Source organism: Pongo abelii, chromosome 1, assembly GCF_028885655.2.
Source record: "Pongo abelii isolate AG06213 chromosome 1, NHGRI_mPonAbe1-v2.0_pri, whole genome shotgun sequence".
In the NCBI taxonomy this organism is placed as follows: domain Eukaryota; kingdom Metazoa; phylum Chordata; class Mammalia; order Primates; family Hominidae; genus Pongo; species Pongo abelii.
The window spans coordinates 66,314,056-66,333,458 of record NC_071985.2 but is presented as its reverse complement, the minus strand read 5'-3'; the positions used below and the strand labels follow the sequence as shown (position 1 = coordinate 66,333,458).

General features: G+C 36.0%; 1 protein-coding gene across 17 annotated transcripts in view; it reads left to right on the top strand.

The window, feature by feature from the left end:
- Positions 1–19,403, top strand: part of SMG7 (SMG7 nonsense mediated mRNA decay factor) — an 82,844-nt gene that overhangs the window by 34,720 nt on the left and 28,721 nt on the right. For all 17 annotated transcript variants that reach the window (XM_063726241.1, XM_063726235.1, XM_063726213.1 and 14 more), the window contains 3 exons: positions 6,792–6,823; positions 9,794–9,911; positions 11,593–11,725. In XM_063726241.1, the coding sequence (XP_063582311.1) occupies positions 6,792–6,823; positions 9,794–9,911; positions 11,593–11,725 (283 nt within the window). The remainder of the gene's footprint in view (positions 1–6,791; positions 6,824–9,793; positions 9,912–11,592; positions 11,726–19,403) is intronic.

Below are 19,403 nucleotides of genomic sequence, written 5' to 3'. Positions count from 1 at the left end.
TTCTTCAGCTTCATTATCTGTGGCTTTCTGCCTTGCATTTGATGCTCACTCACTAGCTTAGCTTTGCTTTTTATTGTTCTGTTATTTCTTCTGCTTGGAAGAATAACTCCTTCTCATCCTTTGAAATTCTCAGACCAGTGTTGGTCCTTAATAAAACTAGGTACACATTTTTAAAGAATATAAAGTATGGAGCGAATGTTGTGGTATAGAGTATTGTAGTGTTGGGAGATTTGAAAATCCTTCATGAGCCCTAAAGTGCTGTAAAGAGAAAGCAAATTAGTATTTTTATTAACGTGTGCAAGAAAAGCTCCTTTAGAAGCAGCATCTTCTCTAGATTTTCTTTTCCAAATGAAATTCAACAGTAGAGCAATATGATTTATTTTTCTCTGATTAATATTGTGAGACTTGATGTGTGTGTACAGGTGTACACGCATGTGCCCATTAAGTGCATGCTTACTTTATGTCTGGCCAATTATTCAGCATAAATAATTATGATTAGATTATTGTGTTTATGGTTATGATTGAGAAATGCTGTTATTATCCCAAGTATTCCTTAGAACTCTATGAAACAAGTGAACAAATTAACTTGTGGCTTTTGGTTAAATTTCTTAAAAAAAAAAAAAACAAAAACACTCCCAGCATGTTCTCCCAAAATAAAAGAGAGTGATTCACTTCTCCTTAGCAGCTGTGAGTTTAGAAGATGTTGAGTTATATTCCTGAATTCTGCTCAAAGGGGATTGGGAGTTCAGGCAGAAGGAATCTCCTATTTTATGTATTTTATGTGCCCTGAATCTTAGACTATATATTCTTTTTTTTTTTGGAGACGTAGCCTCCACTCTGTTGCCTAGGCTGGAGTGCAGTGGCATGATCTTGGCTCACTGCAACCTACGCCTCCCAGGTTCAAGTGATTCTCCTGCTTCAGCCTCCAGAGTAGCTGGGACTACAGGTACATGCCACCACGCCAGACTAATTTTTGTATTTTTAGTAGAGACGAGGTTTTGCTATGTTGGCCAGGCTGGTCTTGAACTCATGACCTCAGGTGATCTGCCCACCTCAGCCTCCCAAAGTGTTGGGATTACAGGTGTGAGCCACTGTGCCCAGCCGTTAGGCTATATATTCTTTAAAGAGATTATCCTGTATTTGTTACCTAGCATTGTTACATAAGTGCTATACATAATCAAGATATTTTTTAAAGAAGATAACCCAAATTTTAGTATTTTCCTCTAGTAACATTATTTGAAAAATTATCATAAAATGGTTAAGTATTGAAAGCCCCAGTTCTATGGGTTGTTACTATCAAACATTTCAATTTTTTTTCTTATACTCTTGTGTAAGAGAGGAACTATTGTATAATATCGTAAAATAATGGTTAGGAGTTATACTCTGGAGCCATACTGATTATGCTACTTCTGCTACTTACTATGACCTTAACTAACAATACTACTTAACCTCTGTCTCCTTGGGTTTCTTGAACTATAAAGTGGGAACAATAACAGTACTTAGTGTGAAGTAAATAATTTATGTAAAGCTCTTAGAACAATGGCAATAGTAAATGCTACATATAGTGTTAGCTGTACCTGTAGGCACTACAGTATCTATATATATTCTAATGTACCTAGTACCTATGCTACCTCTACTATGGTACCTGTAGTATGGTATATAGTACTGAGTGCTTAGAATGCATTAAGTGTATTTATAGATGTTGATTATTCCACAAGTATTTATTGTTTCAGTTTATTAGCTTTCAACATACTTGGCTGTCACTGAATGTTCCATATTTTATTCAGCCTTTTAATGACTTTTTCTTTTTTTATTGCTTGATAGAATTGCTTAATTTTTCCTATTATTTAATAACTAAGACAATATATTTCGATAGCTATGTTTAATAGTGTTATTTTGTTATTGAAAGCATGGTGATTTTATTCTTGGTTCATTCATTATTTTAATTAATTCCTTCAGCTTAAAGAATTAAAAGGAATTCATGTTGCCATACCCTCTACCAAGAGAAAACATTTTAAAATTCTGGCCTCTCTGTATGAGCGTTGGCTGTAAACTTTAATGTTAATTCATTGATGGTCTTTATAACAAAACCATAGAACAATTGAGGTATAGTATTTTTTCTTCTTCTTCTTTGGAGACAAAATCTCACTCCATTGCCCAGGTTGGAATGCAGTGGCACAAACACGGTTCACTGCAGCTTCAGAACTCCTAGGCTCAAGCAATCCTCCCACCTCAGGCTCTTGAGTAGCTGGGACTACAAGTGCACACCACCACACCAGCTAATTTTTTATTTTTTGTAGAGATGAAGTCTTCCTCTGGTGTCCAGGCTGGTCTTGAACTCCTGGCTCCAGTGATCCTCCTGCCTCAGCCTCCCAAATTACTGTGATTACAGGTGTGAGCCACCATGCCTGGCCTATTTTTTTCTTTATAAAGTAAAATAATGATATAGCCAATTTTGTGCTAATCTATTAAAACATTTATATAAGGTTACATATCCATTGATTTGATTTCTCATATATTGTACACTGTTTTTTAAAAAGAAAGCTAATAATTGCTTAGGGGTGGGAAGATAGAGATTCCTCTTGTTGTGAGGCAATAACTCTTAGCTTAACCCTCCCACCTGTCTAAATGGATATTTTGGGGATACAGAAAAAAAAGTTAGTGGATAATAGTATATAAGCCAAACTTTGTTTTAAAGAGTTTGCCACTAGATTCTATCAAAAACATAGCATGGCCTGCAAGTACTGTTTCTAATTATATGAGACTGTATTTTTTAAGATAGTCCACTTTGTGACAAGATCAAGATATTAACTAATAAAAACAGACTTTTACTCTGCAGACACTATTGTTGATGATTCCTTATAACCATAATTTGGTTTGGGAACTTAAAGAAGTTTTACTTCTTGTTCTTTTCGTCAGATATTCCTTAGAGCAGGAGATGGCAAACTTTTTCTGTTAAAGGATCAGATAGTAAATATTTTAGGGTTGGTGGGCCATGTGGTTGTTGTCTCAACTCTCAACTCTGCCTTGGTAGCTGAAAACAGCCACAGACAACATGTAAATGAATGTGTGTGGCTGTGTTCCAATAAAACTGTCTTCACAAAAATAGATCCAGGATGAAAGGGAATTTCATCCACAAGCTGACCACGGCATTTGAGTATAAAATTTATTTCTTGTGGTCCTTTTGATAAAAATTTCAGATATAATCTATTTCCTTTATGAACAGATCTTTTAATTTAGGCTAATTGACTTAAATGTTAATGTTCCTAGATAAGCCAACATTAGCTTTTTATGTCATATAATTTTGTTATTCTACTTTGAAAGAAATAGAAATAACTTGGACTTTGTGGAGTCATTTAAGAAGAAAATTTGTACCTAATTGTACCTGACTGTTTTGTGACTGGAAGAATTATTTTACATCTCGGAGCTTCAGTTTTTCCATTTATAAAACAGGAATAAGTATAGCTATCCCATAGGGTTGTTATATTTTCTATTTAGCTGTCTTTATCAATTCAATTTAGCAAGGTTACTTTTAAAAAGTAAGCTAATAATTGTCATTATTAGAAAGCTAATAAAAGTAATTAACTTGTGCTTCTTTCAGAACCTAGGAAAGAACTGCCCAGAAATGAGCACTTCTACCCTTGTTATATTGAGGAATCAAAGCTGGAATTTCAAAATATTTTAACTTTTATGTCAGTTTTTGTGACATTTTTGTATTTCTATTAGTGCTTGACTTTTTAGTTTTATGGTTTTTCTTGGACAGATTATAGCATGGTAAAAATAACAGAGTAAAGTTTTAGATCTGTGTTTATCAATGGAAGCCTGCTCCAGAGTCTGCAAGAACTATAGTTCATCACCTGACAGCTTATAAGAAAAGCAGATTGCTTGTCAATTACATTTCTATTATATACCCCATGTAATCTTTGACTGGAAGTTGGTAACATCATTAGGTGGATGTTAGCATACTGAAATGTTACTTGTTCATCTTTACAAAACAAATCATGTTTGGAATGAGAAAACAACCTTTAGATGCATGAACCTAAGTATATATCCTGTATATACTTAAGTATAAATTTTTAGCTAACATAGGGAAGCATAGTAAAGTATATCCTTTGTAACTTCGCAACTCAGGGACAAAATGAAAGGTCATTCATTGAATCTAGTAAAGGTACATAATTAACCCTAGCTTTCTCACTATAAGGTTTATAAATTAGTACTCTCCAATAGGATTTTTCAGGGGAGGAGCGACATTTGTGACATTGGTAGGATAGGGTACATGGTGTGCTTTATTAAATTGTATAATCTTAGGTTTTAAAGGCATAAGCCAACAGCTTTGCAAATGTGTATTTTTTTTTTAATGGCAAAAGTTAACACCTGAAGTGAAGACTGAAGTCAGGCTATATGGATAATGGAATTTGATATGATGTTACATTTTACGACTAAGTGTGGCTATTTGTTTAGTATTCTTCATTTATGTTGCTAGTTCTCATAGGGCTTATGGTTACCTCCTTAGCACTACATTGAGATTCTGTTGTTTGAAAGCTTAATTTTTAAAAAGATGTAAATATCTTTTAAAGGCTAAGAGAATGAAAGGATTTGCTTTACATTTTAATGAAACTTAAATTTATTAGGTTGGTGCAAAAGTAATCATGGTTTTTGCTATGTTAAAAAATGGCAAAAACCACGATTACTTTTTCATCAACCTAATACAATTGACATTAAATACTTAATAAATTATATAAAACAATATTTACAGTAAAAATTTTAAAACCTTAATATTCTCTAGCTTTCATGCTAAAAGTGTGGGCGCCTGTAGTCCCAGCTACTCGGGAGGCTGAGGCAGGAGAATGGCGTGAACCCGGGAAGTGGAGCTTGCAGTGAGCCGAGATCGTGCTACTGCACTCCAGCCTGGGCGACAGAGCGAGACTCCGTCTCAACAAAAAAAAAAAAATGGAAATCTCAGCCGGGCATGGTGGCATGCACCTGTAATCACAGCTACTTTGCAGGCTGAGGCAGGAGGATCTCTTGAGCCCAGGAGTTGAAGACCATCCTGGGCAACATAGCAAGGCCCAGTCTCTCTCTCTCAAAAAAAAAACCTCTCTTAGGTTTATATACCTACCTTCTTAAATAGAGTATATGAGTGATTTATACTTTTCCTCTCATTAAAAATATGGAGTGTCTGTTGTGTGCAAGGTGCTGTGCTAGTAGACAAGGAGTTGTGATGAGCATTCTTAAAATCTGTAATATGTAACATAAAGAAAAACTAGAAGTGCTGTGAGAGCATAAAATAGGAATATCCTTAATCTAGATGGAGTTCAGGTGGGGCTTTCTGAAGCAGTAATGTTCTGACTGAGATAAAAGATAAGTGGTAATTAAGCAGACAAAGGGGGAAGAGGTGCTGCTAGCAGAGTCTTTTATAAAGACCCCTAGTGTGAAAGAAGCAGGGTATGCTGGAGAAACTAGAAGTCCAGTCCAGAAGTCCAGAAATGAGCCCGGAGATCAAGGAGTGAAGAGTAGTGGAAGTAGAGTTCAGAGACTGTCGAATGTTGTAGGACAGTTAAGATTTTGTTCTTTACCCTCAGAGTAGTGGGAAGTCATTAAAGTGTTTTAAAGGGACAATTAATAGATCAGATTTGCATTTTTAAAAGATTCCTCTGACAGCTGTTGGGAGAACAGAATGAAATGGGGCAAGAATGAAGTGGAGGAAACAAAGCCAAGGGATGGTTCTTGAATGAGAGTGGCTGAAAAAGAAATAAAGAGAAATCAACAGATTCAAGATATAGTTAGTAGATAACATTTTTTGGAGTTGATAGATGTTAGGGGTTTGGGAGAAAGTTGTCATGGAGGACTTCCAGGTTTCTTCTTTCCACAATTGGAAAGCTATGATGCATTTGCTAAGATGAAAAAACATTAGAAAGAGAACTAGAGATAGGGGATGGGAATGGGTCTTGAGTTCAGTTTTGGACCTCTTGAACACAGGCAATTCCTGACGAATTTGAGAGGGGAAAAAAGAGGCAGCAGCTAGAGGGGAACATGGGGCAGAAGGTTTTTAAAATGTGTGAGATACTTGGACATGTTAAAATGCTGAAGAGAAGGAGAGATCCAAATGAAGTGAGGGAAGTCTCAAAATTGGTGCAAGGGAAGGGGTAAATCAAAGGAACAGTCCTTAAGAAAGGTTAGCAAGAACATACCTAAGTGGAATTATTGTTCTTAAATATTAAATAAGAGGTGCAATACCTCTAGTGTTTTAACAAGAGAAAGTAAGAAGCAGGCTGTATGAATGTAGTACATATACTTCTACTAAATAGTAAGTGGGAATTGTTTTCCCTGAGGTATGGAACTGTCATTTGGAGGTGAGGAAGGGGCATAGGAATCAGTAGCTTGAGAAGAGGGGAAATTTGAAATAGTTATGGTGACTAGTGAATTGAGAAACGTAGTAGGATTTTTTTGGCAGCATTGAGAGAATTTTTAAAAAGTTAATGAATATCATTTAATATTATCTTAAGTAAATCACATGTGGAGGAAAACAGCAAGAAAGTGGACTCTACTTAGCAGAAGAGGTCACTTAACTTTTAAGTGGTCCTTAAACTTTTAAGTATTGGCATTAATTTGCCAAGACCTTGTGCTACCCTGATGTTAAAGTAGGGATGCTGTTTGCAGTGCCACAAATATAGCTGCTGTATATCCTTACTGTAGTATATGATTTCACCTAACTTTTAGTGTTATTTATATGTTAGTTAGGCCTCGTTTGTTTCTAACTGATACTCTTTTTCGTTTTTTTTTCTATCTAGGCAGGCAGAAGTCCTGAAGGCTGACATGACAGGTATTGGCTGGCTTATTTCTTTTTCACAACATATTTTATATATTAAATTAATGGAAGGATATCCTCTTTCTTATATTACGCACAGCGCTAAATCCCATCTTAGTTGCCAAAAGGGATGATCATTTACTATCTGCTTTAAATATTTACTGTTTATGTAGTTTGAATTCTTGCTTAAATAACTGTTGGGAATTGCATATAATATTAATATATGGTATACTGAATTGAATGTTACCTAATTTAGTTTATATAATCACTTAATTTTTATGAAACTTTTTATTAATGATTTTTAAGACATACAGGAAAAATAACATACCCCATATAAACCAAAATATCTTAGAGTGTTAGGCTAATATCTTTCTGGGAAAATTTTTTTTTCTATTGATAATTAACCAAACTTTAGTAGGTAAACCTTCAGAAAAAATATTTATAGAAAAATTCTATTAGAAGTCCTTGAAATTGAGTGAGCTGCCTTGCTGCCTTTCTTTTCTCCCATATCTTTGTTACTTTTTTTTTTTTTTGAGATGGAATCTCACTCTGTCACCTAGGCTGGAATGCAGTGGCACGATCTCGGTTCACTGTAACCTCCGCCTCCCTGGTTCAAGCGATTCTCCTGCCTCAGCCTCCTGAGTAGGTGTGATTTACAGGCGCACACCATTACATCTGGCTAATTTTTGTATTTTTGGTAGAGACAGGGATTCACCATGTTGGTCAGTCTGGTCTCGAACTCCTGACTTCATGATCCTCCTGCCTCAGCCTCCCAAAGTGCTGGGATTACAGGCGTGAGCCACTGCGCCTGGCCATCTTTGTTTCTTTAAATAATGGCTGAGGTCTTTTGGAAGAATAACTGCCAGGCTTAGCCATTGAAAGGAGTAAATGAGGCATCGTGCGGTGGCTCACGCCCGTAATCCCAGCACTTTTACTTTTGGAAGCCCAGGTGAGTGGATCACCTGAGGCCAAGAGTTTGAGACCAGTCTGGCCAACATAGTGAAACCCCGTCTGTATTAAAAATACAAAAATTAGCTGGGCGTGGTGTCATGCACCTGCAATCCCAGCTACTCTGGAGGCTGAGGCAGGAGAATCACTTGAACTGGGGAGGTGGAGGTTGCAGTGAGCAGAGATCACGCCACTGCACTCCAGCCTGGGCGACAGAAAAAGACTCCGTCTCAAAAAAAAAGAGTAAATGATTTAAATACAAAATTAGGAAATATGTTGTAATCACCGTATACTGATCAGTATGCCCTCCGTAACAGCATATGCCATCCTAAAGTGTAATAAGAGGGATATGTACTAGTGAATCTTATTCAAATTTCTGAATAATTTAGTTCTGCAGTGAAATTCACAAAAAAAAAAAAAAAAAAAATTAAACAGCATACCTGCCAAGATTTGCAAAGAGGAAAAGGACTATTAAAATATCTTTTTGTCAACTCTGGAGTCACTTAGGCTAATGTCCTAAGAGTTCATGGATAATCTCATGTCATCTTGTTCAAGGAAAAGTGTGTTGGGGGGCAAATAGCTTATATATTTACTCAGTAATAGGTACTACTCAGTTCTTTCCGTTATTAACAGATTTGTCATCATCTATATTGTGTATATCAGTGTCTGCTCTGAGTTACTGTATTATGCTCTTGAATTGGCATTGAAAACATAATCTATTATGTGATGAAAACAGAACATGGAGCAATATCAAGCTATCTGTACCATTTACCTTTTCTTAGACATTGAACAACCTTAGTAAATAGTCTTAGGGTTTGACCTTTATAGGGGACCTTTGGCTGCCCAGAAACTTTAACTAAGATAATAAGTCTGCTCATTTGAATGATGGTCTTGATAGATGAGAGTTAGTAATCTTTTACACTTCTTTTTCTTGCCATAAGTGAATTAAAGCAGGGTTGACTAAATCTATTAGTTAGTGATTAACAGTTTAACTAGGGATGAGGAGCTGATAGTGAACTCTATTCTTACTAGCCTGTAAACTCTTAGGAGCATAACTCAAGTCCAGGAGATTCTCTTTGCAAAATAGGATTGTGGTGGCTATAGATGCTAATAGCAAACCTAAAGAAGAGTGATGATTATTCCATTGTGTAGCAGCAAAACGAAGTAGCCCAGCTGGTTATGGGAAATATATAATTGAAAAGCCCATTATTAAGATCACCTACTGAGGGAGCTTACTGTCAGTTATTGCAATCATAATCCCAGTGATCGCAAAGGTTAATGTGCCTTGCATGACTCTGGCAGACAGCATGGCCCCAATTTTGTATTATGTGTAGTCATAGCCTGACTTTCTGATTACATTCTATACCCAGTCTCTCATCTGACCTGTTTAGCAATTTAATCCTAGTCTTTGTTTACATTAAATGACTAATGTGGATTGCTCACAAAAGTATCTTGGAAAAAGTCTACCACTCATTAAAATAATACTGTCATGGCTTATTCGGTCAATATATTGAGAGAGGAGTAACAGCAGAATACCAAAGCAACTGCTGGATAATCGGCTGATGTGAGAATTCTGTAAGGACATTTGTGGGAGTCCTTACGGAGACTCCCACAAAAAAGAAAGAAAAAGTTGCTTTGGAAAAAGAGATACAGTATGAGAGTAAACAGACCAACTTGACAGTCTGTTATTTCAAATGGGTTGGCTTGCTGTAAGGCATATAGTTTCCTGTTATATGAAAAGGCAGAAATACAAACAAAAAGCAAAGGGCAAACCATTCTTTTTTTTTTTTAGCCCTTTTCATTTCATGATGTTATTTCAAAACTAAAAACAGAAGCATTGTAAACCAGACTTAGTCGTTAGTCAAAAGGTGAAAGTCATTTGAAATACAGTAGTATAAAACTTCTGCATTCTATGGAATATATCTAGAGCAGGTTTTGCCTTGGGGATGGAGCAGGAAGGAGTCACTGGTGTGGTATAATGGTTTTAACTGTTGGAGTTTATCTGTCTACTGTTATGTTTTTGTTTTTGTTACTCAGATTCTAAGCTGGGTCCAGCTGAAGTCTGGACATCCAGGCAGGCTCTGCAGGACCTGTACCAGAAAATGCTAGTTACTGATTTGGAATACGCTTTAGACAAGAAAGTAGAACAGGATCTGTAAGTATTACTTATGATTTGGGAAGTCCCTGTAAGATCAAGAATTTCACCAAGACTTTAAAACAGTTTGGTTCGTTATTTATTTTTCAACCTATTGCAGAATAAACTTTTTCAATGGAAAGAAATTCTAGTATTTGTGATATTTGGCCATTGGTATTATTTCAAATACAGTCCTTGGAGGTAAGAAGAAAAATGTTTAGAGTTGAATTCTATTAAGGTCATTAGAGCAGCTCTTTTAGGGCCTGTCAAAAAAAACAAATATATCTATTTCAAATACTAAGAGTGTTTGGATTGTCTGTGGTCAGTCTTATAATTAAGCCGCGATTTAAAAAACAATTACAAGAATAGGCTTTAGAAAAATCTTTGTTAAATGTGATTCTGTAATTTCTCTGTCAGGAAAATGTATTTGCATTGTAACGCAAGTTCCTTCTTTTAATAAGTTGGTAGTATTTCCTCCCCCACCCCCAATAAAATGAAAGATTTTGTGTATTTAGACTTTTCCGCTTCTTTCTATGAGGGGCAAAATGGCAGATAACCAGATTCCCAAGTGAGTAATTGTCTTTTGTGGAAGGCTTTGCCTTATAAATTGGAACAGGGACATTAGCCTGATAGAAATTTAAAAATCAATTAAGAGTACTTTGTCTACTAATGTCCATTACCCTAAGTTTTGGTGAAGATTAGTTTTTTCTATCATTTACATCTGCCTTAGATACTTTATATTTTTAGGAAGTCTAGTAATACAGCTAAATTACGACCATCAAAATCCTTATCCTGTGATGTTAGAATCAAGGATAAGATGTCATCAGAAATGCTGAGGGAAGTGATTGTCCTCCTAAGTCATTAAAAAGCTTAGTGCTCTAGAGCCTCAGAAGCTGATGTTGATATAGAATTAGCTACTTCTATGCTTTCCAGATAGGTTGTAAACTTCTTATCTGTGTTTGCTTCCTTTAATCAGGCCAGTAATATCTTCCCTTTGTTCTAGTTTTTTATTCCCCACTGTGGTTTCCAGGTTAGAGAGTGACTGTATTCATCATAACTGGACTTAAACTGATTCCATATATAACTAGATTAAAGAAAAGCATTTTATAACAGGATTTTGGTATGCCGTATTTCAGCATTATATTGTTTCTTATTTTAAATAGCCAAATTTGAAATGTGGCTTATATTTCAATCACAAGAGAAATAAACAAAACTATTAAATAGCAGTGAAACTGAATGCTCTGGGAAATAACTTTTGGGGAAGTAAGAGATATGGCTTACTATTTACAAAATCCCCGCCCCCATATACATGTCACTTGTTAGGGTATAGTCCATCACATTTGGCACTATATGTAGAAATTTGTTAATACCTTATTTTTACTTTGATCTTGCCACCATTGTTCTGAATTTCTACTGGGATTCCTAAATAAACTCTAGTAGTTCTAAAAGATTAATAGCTGAAGCCACAATCTGATTATTCAAACATTTGGTAAGTGTTTACTAAGGTCAATTGGATTCTACTGCATGTCTAGTCTTGTTCAAAGGGAAGCATAAAGTTATTTAAATAAATGAATAACTTTAATGCAGGTTTACTGTCTAGTGTGGTATAATTATAACAGACAGTTCTTTCTTGTTCTCAGGGGGACCAGTGTCTGCCCAGTGAGTCACTGCTATACCAAATAGAATTACATTTTGTTTTCAGCTGGAATCACGCCTTTAAGAATCAGATCACAACACTACAAGGCCAGGCAAAGAATCGAGCAAATCCGAATCGGAGTGAAGTTCAGGCAAACCTTTCTCTGTTCCTAGAGGCAGCTAGTGGCTTCTATACTCAGGTGAGTTCTGCATTGTATACCAGTTTTGTTACTATTAGTGGCAAATATTCTGCTCTTTGTACACGTCTTAATGCATGTAAACAATTCTTGTAACCACTATGTGGGCCATCCAGGGATTGATCACTTATAATCTTTTCTTTTTTGGAGACAGAGTCTGACTTTGTCACCCCAGGCTGGAGTGTAGTGGTGCCGTCATGGCTTCCTGCAGCATCAGCCTCCCTGACTGAAGTGATCCTCTCACCTCAGCCTTCCCCAGTAGCTGGGACTAAGGTGCACGCCAACACGCCTGACTAATTTTTGTATTTTTTGTAGAGATGGAGTCTCGCTATGTTGCCCGTGCTAGTCTTGAATTCCTGGGCTCAAGTGATCCACCCACCTCAGCCTACCAAAGTGCTGGGATTGCATACCTGAGCCACTGTGCCCAGCCTACAGTCTTAATGCAAATGTCCATAAGACCTTTAAAAAAAAAAACGCTGTGCTTTTAAAAAGGTTGATGTTTAGCTTAAAGGTTGGAAGTTTAACTGTATGAATATAAAAGGGATAATTGAGCACAAAGCCTTATTGAAACAGTGGAAATAGTCAGTTACAAGTGGTATTAGAGGAAATGTGAATTTATGGATATAGCTATAGTCATTAAAATAATAGCTATGTTGTGCCAGATAAGAAATAGTCAAAATTTGTAATATCAAGTGAGTTTTCGTAGTATTGTTTATACAATGGAATTTATCTGGGTTTTGAGATGTTATTAAACTAAGAAGTAGAGTAGCTTTTCCTCTGTTTGAATAATAAACTATTGTTCATTGTCCCTAGAGATTTTCTTTTTCCTTAGTCATGTCCTGATAGAACTTCTAAATCAGGCAAGGTAAGAGAATAAATAAATCTTATTTTTGACCATGGAATTTTCTTTAAGCAGAATCTGTTAGAAAATTACCATGTCATCCATTTGTAATAGCATTTGTAATTAACAAAATTTTTGTATATAAATTAGTATCTTATAATGAATGTTAAGACAGGGTTTTGAGAATCTTGCACTGAAAGAAATGTTTGGCCAGTTCTCACTATAGTACTGCCTGACCATTGCTGCCTATATTTTGGCTTCATTTTGATTTTATCATTTCTTTGAATGAAGAAAAAAGAATCTCTGCTGGGTGCAGTGGCTCAGGCCTGTAATCACAACACTTTGGGAAGCCAAGGTGGAAGGATCACTTGAGCCCAGGAATTCAGGCAGGTTGTGGTGGTGCCTGCCTGTAATCCCAGCTACTCTGGAGGCTGAGGCAGGAGGATCACTTGAGCCCAGGAGTTTGAGGCTGCAGTGAACCATGCTTGTGCCACTGTACTCCAGCCAGAGCAACAGAGCAAGACCTGTCTCAAAAAAAAGAATCCCTGTGTTGGAACAATTCAAATAACTGTCATTTCTGAGATTATTTATGTTTTACTTAGACTAAAACATCAGAGTTTGTTTTTGAAAGAACTCAGGTATGGTTCTTAGTCTCAAAATTTATTTTAAAATTTATGCCAACTTTTAGCAGCAACCAAAAAGTTGATACTTTTGGAGAGGGAATGCTTCTCGAGAGAGGGATTGGTCCTTAAAGCAGATGTTAAAGATTAATTCGTTTTACAAGTAGCTGTCAAAAGGCTACTATTTGTAAGGCACAATACTAGATGCTGAGGATATGGAGGGAAATTAGACAGAATCTTTACCTTCAAAGAAATATCTAGACTGAATGAAAAGATGGATACATTAATAGGTATATTTGTTTTCTGATTGTAAAAATAATGCATACCAATTTCAAGAAATTTGTGAATTATACAAAGTCCCAAAAAGTTCATTAATCCTCCCATTCTGGATAAATTACCACTTTAATATATACTCTTCTTGTGTTTTTATACTTTTTTGCATATTTAAGACCACACTGTATATCCATTTTTGTATCTGTTTTATAAACATAATGTAAGCTTTTCCTTGTTAACAGTTTAGCATTTTTGTGTATAAAGCATCTTCTCTAATACTGTATTGTTTCCTGAGGACCAGTTGTTCAAATTGAAATCATTAGGGAGTTTAAAGTGAAAGTTTAAATACTGTTGACACCATTTTGTTGTTTTCCCAAAAGGTCATCATTTATAACATTTTTCACTAGTTTCTTCTGTTGTCCTTTCATTTTATTTAGAGTTGAAGTACAGAAGTTACCAGGATTTTTTTTTTCAATACATTTTCCTTTGTCCATAGATAAGTGCATATTTAATAATGAGGGAAATAATCACATTTAAGGAAACAAATAGATATTATAATTCAAATCTTAACATTTGGAAACAACACCAATGTTCTACAAGAGAATAATAGTTAAATTATGGCATAACTGTAGAATGGAAACATGAAACGATTACAGGTTGATATTTATCAAGATTTTATAAGATGAAAAGATTGTTTTGTTGTTGTTAAGTGAAAATCATATAAAATTATATATATATAATTTGATTCTACATGTTAATTGAGTAGTCTCAGTTCAGTGGGATATTAATGAAAATGGTAACTTTTTTTTCAATCACTGCTTTCAACTATGCTCTGTTGGATTCCCAGATTCCCATCATTTCTTGGACAGATTCTATAACATTCTGGTTGCTTTCCATTTTTGAAGCATAATTCAGTTTTAAAACCTTAGTTTTGTTTCTGATTCAAATCTCGTTTCCCTCCCCCATGAATAGAAGCTAGAACTGGGAACATGACTAAAGTAGGGGGAGTAGGAAGGAGGTGGTGCAGCTGGCTCTGTTGGGGGGAGGGGGAAGCATCTACCTTCTGCAGTACATTTTTATAATAGCCATTATACAGATTGGTTTGTCATCTTGAAAAATGATTCTTAATCTTTTTTCGTTATATGACATACATGTGATATATTCCCAAGGGTTTAACTAGACATTGGTAAATCAAAACAGATCTGTAAGGAAGTAAAGAAAGAAGCATCATTTTTATTGAGGGAGTGTGGTATTTGTAAAAACATTTTATAAGCAAGGGAATAATAAAATCATTTAAATGTCTCAAAAATTGTTTTTTAAAGGGAAAATATGGATACTCTCTGAAATTTTTTAAAATTTTTTATAATAAGCATTGATTCTTCCCAACTGCATTCCACAGGCAGTGATTGAGCAATTATGATAATTGTAGAATAAGCATCAATAAACGTCTTTATTTTTATTTTTACATTATGATGTCAGTTAACAATATTAATAGGACTTTTCACTTGCTTTTTTGTTTTTTTTTGTTTTTTTTTTTTTTTTTTTTAAAGACAGAGTCTTGCTCTGTTGCCCAGGCTGGAGGCTGGAGTGCAGTGGCACAATCTCTGCCACTGGAGTGCAGTGGCACTCACTGCAACCTCTGCCTTCTGGGTTCAAGCGATTCTTCTGCCTCAGCCTCCCGAATAGCTGGGATTACAGGTGTGCACCATCACATCCAGCTAATTTTTGTATTTTTAGTAGAGATGGACTTTCACCATGTTGGCCAGGCTGGTCTCAAACTTCTGACCTCAGGTGATCCACCTACCTCTGCCTCCCTAAGTGCTGGGATTACAGGCGTGAGCCCCTGCACCTGGCCTCACTTGCATTTTTATATTGTCTTTAATCAATAATTGAAACGGATAATGGTGTTACTAACAATAATGTTGCACAAATCTTTCTTGATTACATGCAGTGCATATTTAGCACCAGATTGAGAAAGTAGACAAATTCCAGATTGTTATATGGCCTTATAAGCTAAGATGAGTTTTGAATTTTAAGTGTAGTTGCAGGCCAGGCATGGTAGCTCATTCCTGTAATCCTGACACTTTGGGAAGCTGAGATGGGAGGATCACTTGAGACCAGCCTGGGTAACATGGTGAGACCCTATTCTACAAAGAATCTAAAAATCAACCAGGCACGGTGGCGCACACCTGTAGGACCAGCCACTGTAGGAAGCTGAGGCAGGAGGATCACTTGAGCCCAGGAGGTTGAGGTTGCAGTGAGCCATATTTGCGCCACCTGCCTGGGTGACAGAGTGAGCCCTTGTCTCAAAAAAAAAAAAAAGAAGGAGTTGCAAGTCATTGGAATTGGAAAGTAAGCAAAGGAAGAACATAATCAGATTTGCATTTTTAAACGATAACCCTGGATAAAGGGGTCAGCTGTGGAAGCTAGCTATGGAAGTTAACTCTTTTAATTCCTATTGGCCATACTTGGATTAGATGGATTGGATTGAATTTCTGGAATCAGAGTAAAGGAGGAGTCAAAGCAAATACAGTTATCAGTGTGAGCAGCTAGTCGAATGGTTGTACCATTTACTGAGATGGGAAACACTAGGGGGAAAGTAGCTTTTTCCCTGTTAAAGTAGATGCCTGTTTGACATCTAAGTAGAGATGTGAAATAAGCAATTGAATAAACAAGGTTGGAGCCCAGTGGAAACATCATAAAATCATAAAAATTTTATGATTATAGTAAAGAACCCTGACTTAGTCAGATGGTAACAGATTTAGCACAGGAGGAGCCACCATTGCAATCAAGAAAATGAGAGAGAGAAGGTGCCTTGGAGGCCAAGAGAAAAATGTCTGAATAAGGAAGGGAGTCATCAGCCCTGTTCAGTGCTGTTGAGAATTAAAGGAAGATTTAAAGTGACCAATTAGGTTTGACAACATGAAAGTCGTTGGTGAACTTAATGAATACCATATTTCTTCATTTCTGAAACTTTTTTTTTCATATTTTAACATATCTGAAATAGAGATAAGTTTATAACAGATGACAAGTGACCATATAACTTGTGGTTTTTTTCCCAATATTATATAAGATGATGGTTCATCTTATAATTTATGGTGTCTTTGTATTGATGAAATGTAACTTCAGCAGAGTGTTGGGGATAGAAACCTGATTAGAGTGGATTGAGAAGAGACTAGTACTTGGTTATCCACAGTAACATTTTCTGTGAAGATAGTTTTTTAGTTTTTTTTTTTTGTTTTTTGTTTTTTTTTTTAGTTTTTTTTTTTTTTTAACGCTCACTCTGTCGTTTTGGCTGAGTGCAGTGCTTAATCATAGCTCACTGAAGCCTCAGACTCCTTGGCTCAAGTAATCCTCCCCCAGCTCAGCCTCCCAAATACCTAGGACTACAGGCTTATACCAGCTACTTTTTTTTATTTTTTGTAGAATGGAGTCTCACTATGTTACCCAGGCTGGTTTAGTTTTAACTTCTTAGCTACCATTTTGTTAACCAGTTAAAGCATGGGGTTTAAAGCAGAACCAAATTCCTGGTCAAAGTAAAGACATACCATTCTGCTGTAGGTTGTTTTTAAACATCAAAGAACAGAACGGTAGCCTTTATTCTAAGAAAATAGGAACCAAAAAGAAAGTGTAATCACTGAGTTTCTGTATTAGTTTAAAAGGTAATATTCTATACCTTCATAATCAATCTTTCATTCTTGGCATGGAATAAAGAGCTGAGGAGACAAGGGATAGTGTAAAAATTGATAAATAGGAACCCAGAAACTGTTCTAGTACTGCTCTAGGGCTAATTGTGACTATTTGGACAAGTCACTACCTCTGTGGTGCTTAGCTTTCTGATTGTAAAAAAGAGAGTTGACAAATGCTTGTAGGTTCATTTTCCAGTTTTATAGTTCCATGATTATAATTTGGGAAGAACTAGAGGCATTAATATTCAGCTACAGCCTTAGGAATATCTCCCAGTCAATACTTCTGTATAATGAAGTAACTAAGTTCTTATCAGACTGAGGAAACTACTACAAAGTAATGTACATCAGGGTCAACCTATATGAAGGTAGGACATTGTTTTGTTCAATTTATGAAACATCCTTTTCTCTTCTTTAGTTCCATCTTGTTACTGCCTCTAAACCAACTAGAGCTCTCTTTCTCAGAATCTTTGAGCCAGTAGGAGCTTTTCTGTCTGATATCACCACTTAAACTCGGGCTCAGGCAGAAATTTTATTACAAGCATTCTACATGATGTTCCAACCATAATTTTATTTATTTTTTGTGATCTTTCTTTTTTGTTTTTGCTAGATGTGCAGCCTTGCCTAGTTTTCCAGTCTGTTTTTTCATTACCTATTGAAGTCAGTTCTTTAACCCTCTTATGTTTCTTAGTTATCCACTGTTTTTTTGTTTTTTTCATAATATATATGTAGGTATATATATATTTTTATATATATATATATTTTGTTCCTGCCCTGTACCTTGTGCTTTTTCTATTTCTTAACCCATCCTGTTCAGGACATTAACTTATTTACCCTATTTTTTTATGTATTCATTTTATTTAATTTAATTTATTTATTTTTTAAGACGGGGTCTCTCTCTGTCACCCAGGCTGGAGTGCAGTGTATATCATAGCTCACTGCGGCCTGGAACTCCTGGGCTTAAGTGAGCCTCCCGCCTCAGCCTTCCAAAGTACTGGGACTATAGCACTGCATGCCACCACACGTGGCTAATTTTTTATTTCACTTTATTTTCATTTTTATATTCATTCATTTGTTTATTTTATAGAGACAGATTCTTGCTTTGCTGCCCAGGCTGGTCTTGAACTCCTGACCTCAAGTGATCCTTCCGCCTTGACCTCCCAAAGTGTTGGGATTACAGGCATGAGCTACCATGCCTGGCCTTGTTTACCCAATTTTATGTTAGTGAATTTCTTGCCCATTACAAATGTACAAGTAAAGATGGAGTAAATCATTTCCATACCCAGTGAGAAAGGGTGCACAGAATTTATATTTAGTTATGGAGGTGATTTTTATCTTAGGAAAAAGGTGGCATGATTCAGATCCTTCTGAGTTGAGCCCTTAGGGTGTCTTATTTTGTATTTTGAATTCTGTACATGCTAGAAAGAGTGGTTTTAGAATCAAAATATTTCTAAATCTGTAACCTTAGTCCAGTCGCTTGATTATTTCTGCCTTCACATCCTCATCTGAAAAAAATTGAGCTTTATATCTATGTATACTGTGTTGCTACTAGTTTATCACAAGGATAAAGTGAGACAAATTTATCAGATAACCTAGGGAAATAAGTTATGTTATAAATGTAGAATATTCTGTTGGTTATAGTGTGTGTCATGTTGTCTGTCCTTCTCTCCTTTCCCTTTCCCCTCTCCCTCCCTCTCCCCCCTCTACTTCTCTTTTTGTACCTGACTTGCCCATTTAGCTACAAGCTCTTGAAGGAAACATATTTTCTTACTTATCTTTGTATCTTTCTTGTTTACTGGGTGTCTGATATACTAGCACATACTTGGATGAATATAATAATATTTGAATGACTATATTTGTAAGTAAATATTTGAGTAACTGTGAAGTAAATATTCTTCACAGTGTGAAGAACTGTGTGCGGGCCAAGAAATAAGCCCTTGGCAAGCAAAGTGAGAGGAGAAAAGCCTTTCTATGAAGGAGACTGAAAAGGAGTGATTGGAGGGATGACAGATAACTAGGAACAGCTCAGTAATCAACCATAAGATCAGATGTTTTAAGTGCAGCAAAGAGGTCCAATAAGATGATGTCTGAAAAATATCCATTGTATTTGGCTATTAGGTAACCAATTGTCTGATAGTAGTTTCAGTAGAGTGGTAGTGGATGGTTGGGTGAGGGGAGGGAGAGGGGTTGTGTGGAAGCCAGCTGATAATGGATTAAGGAGTAAATAGAAATTGAGAAAGCAGACATGAAAAGTGTGGACT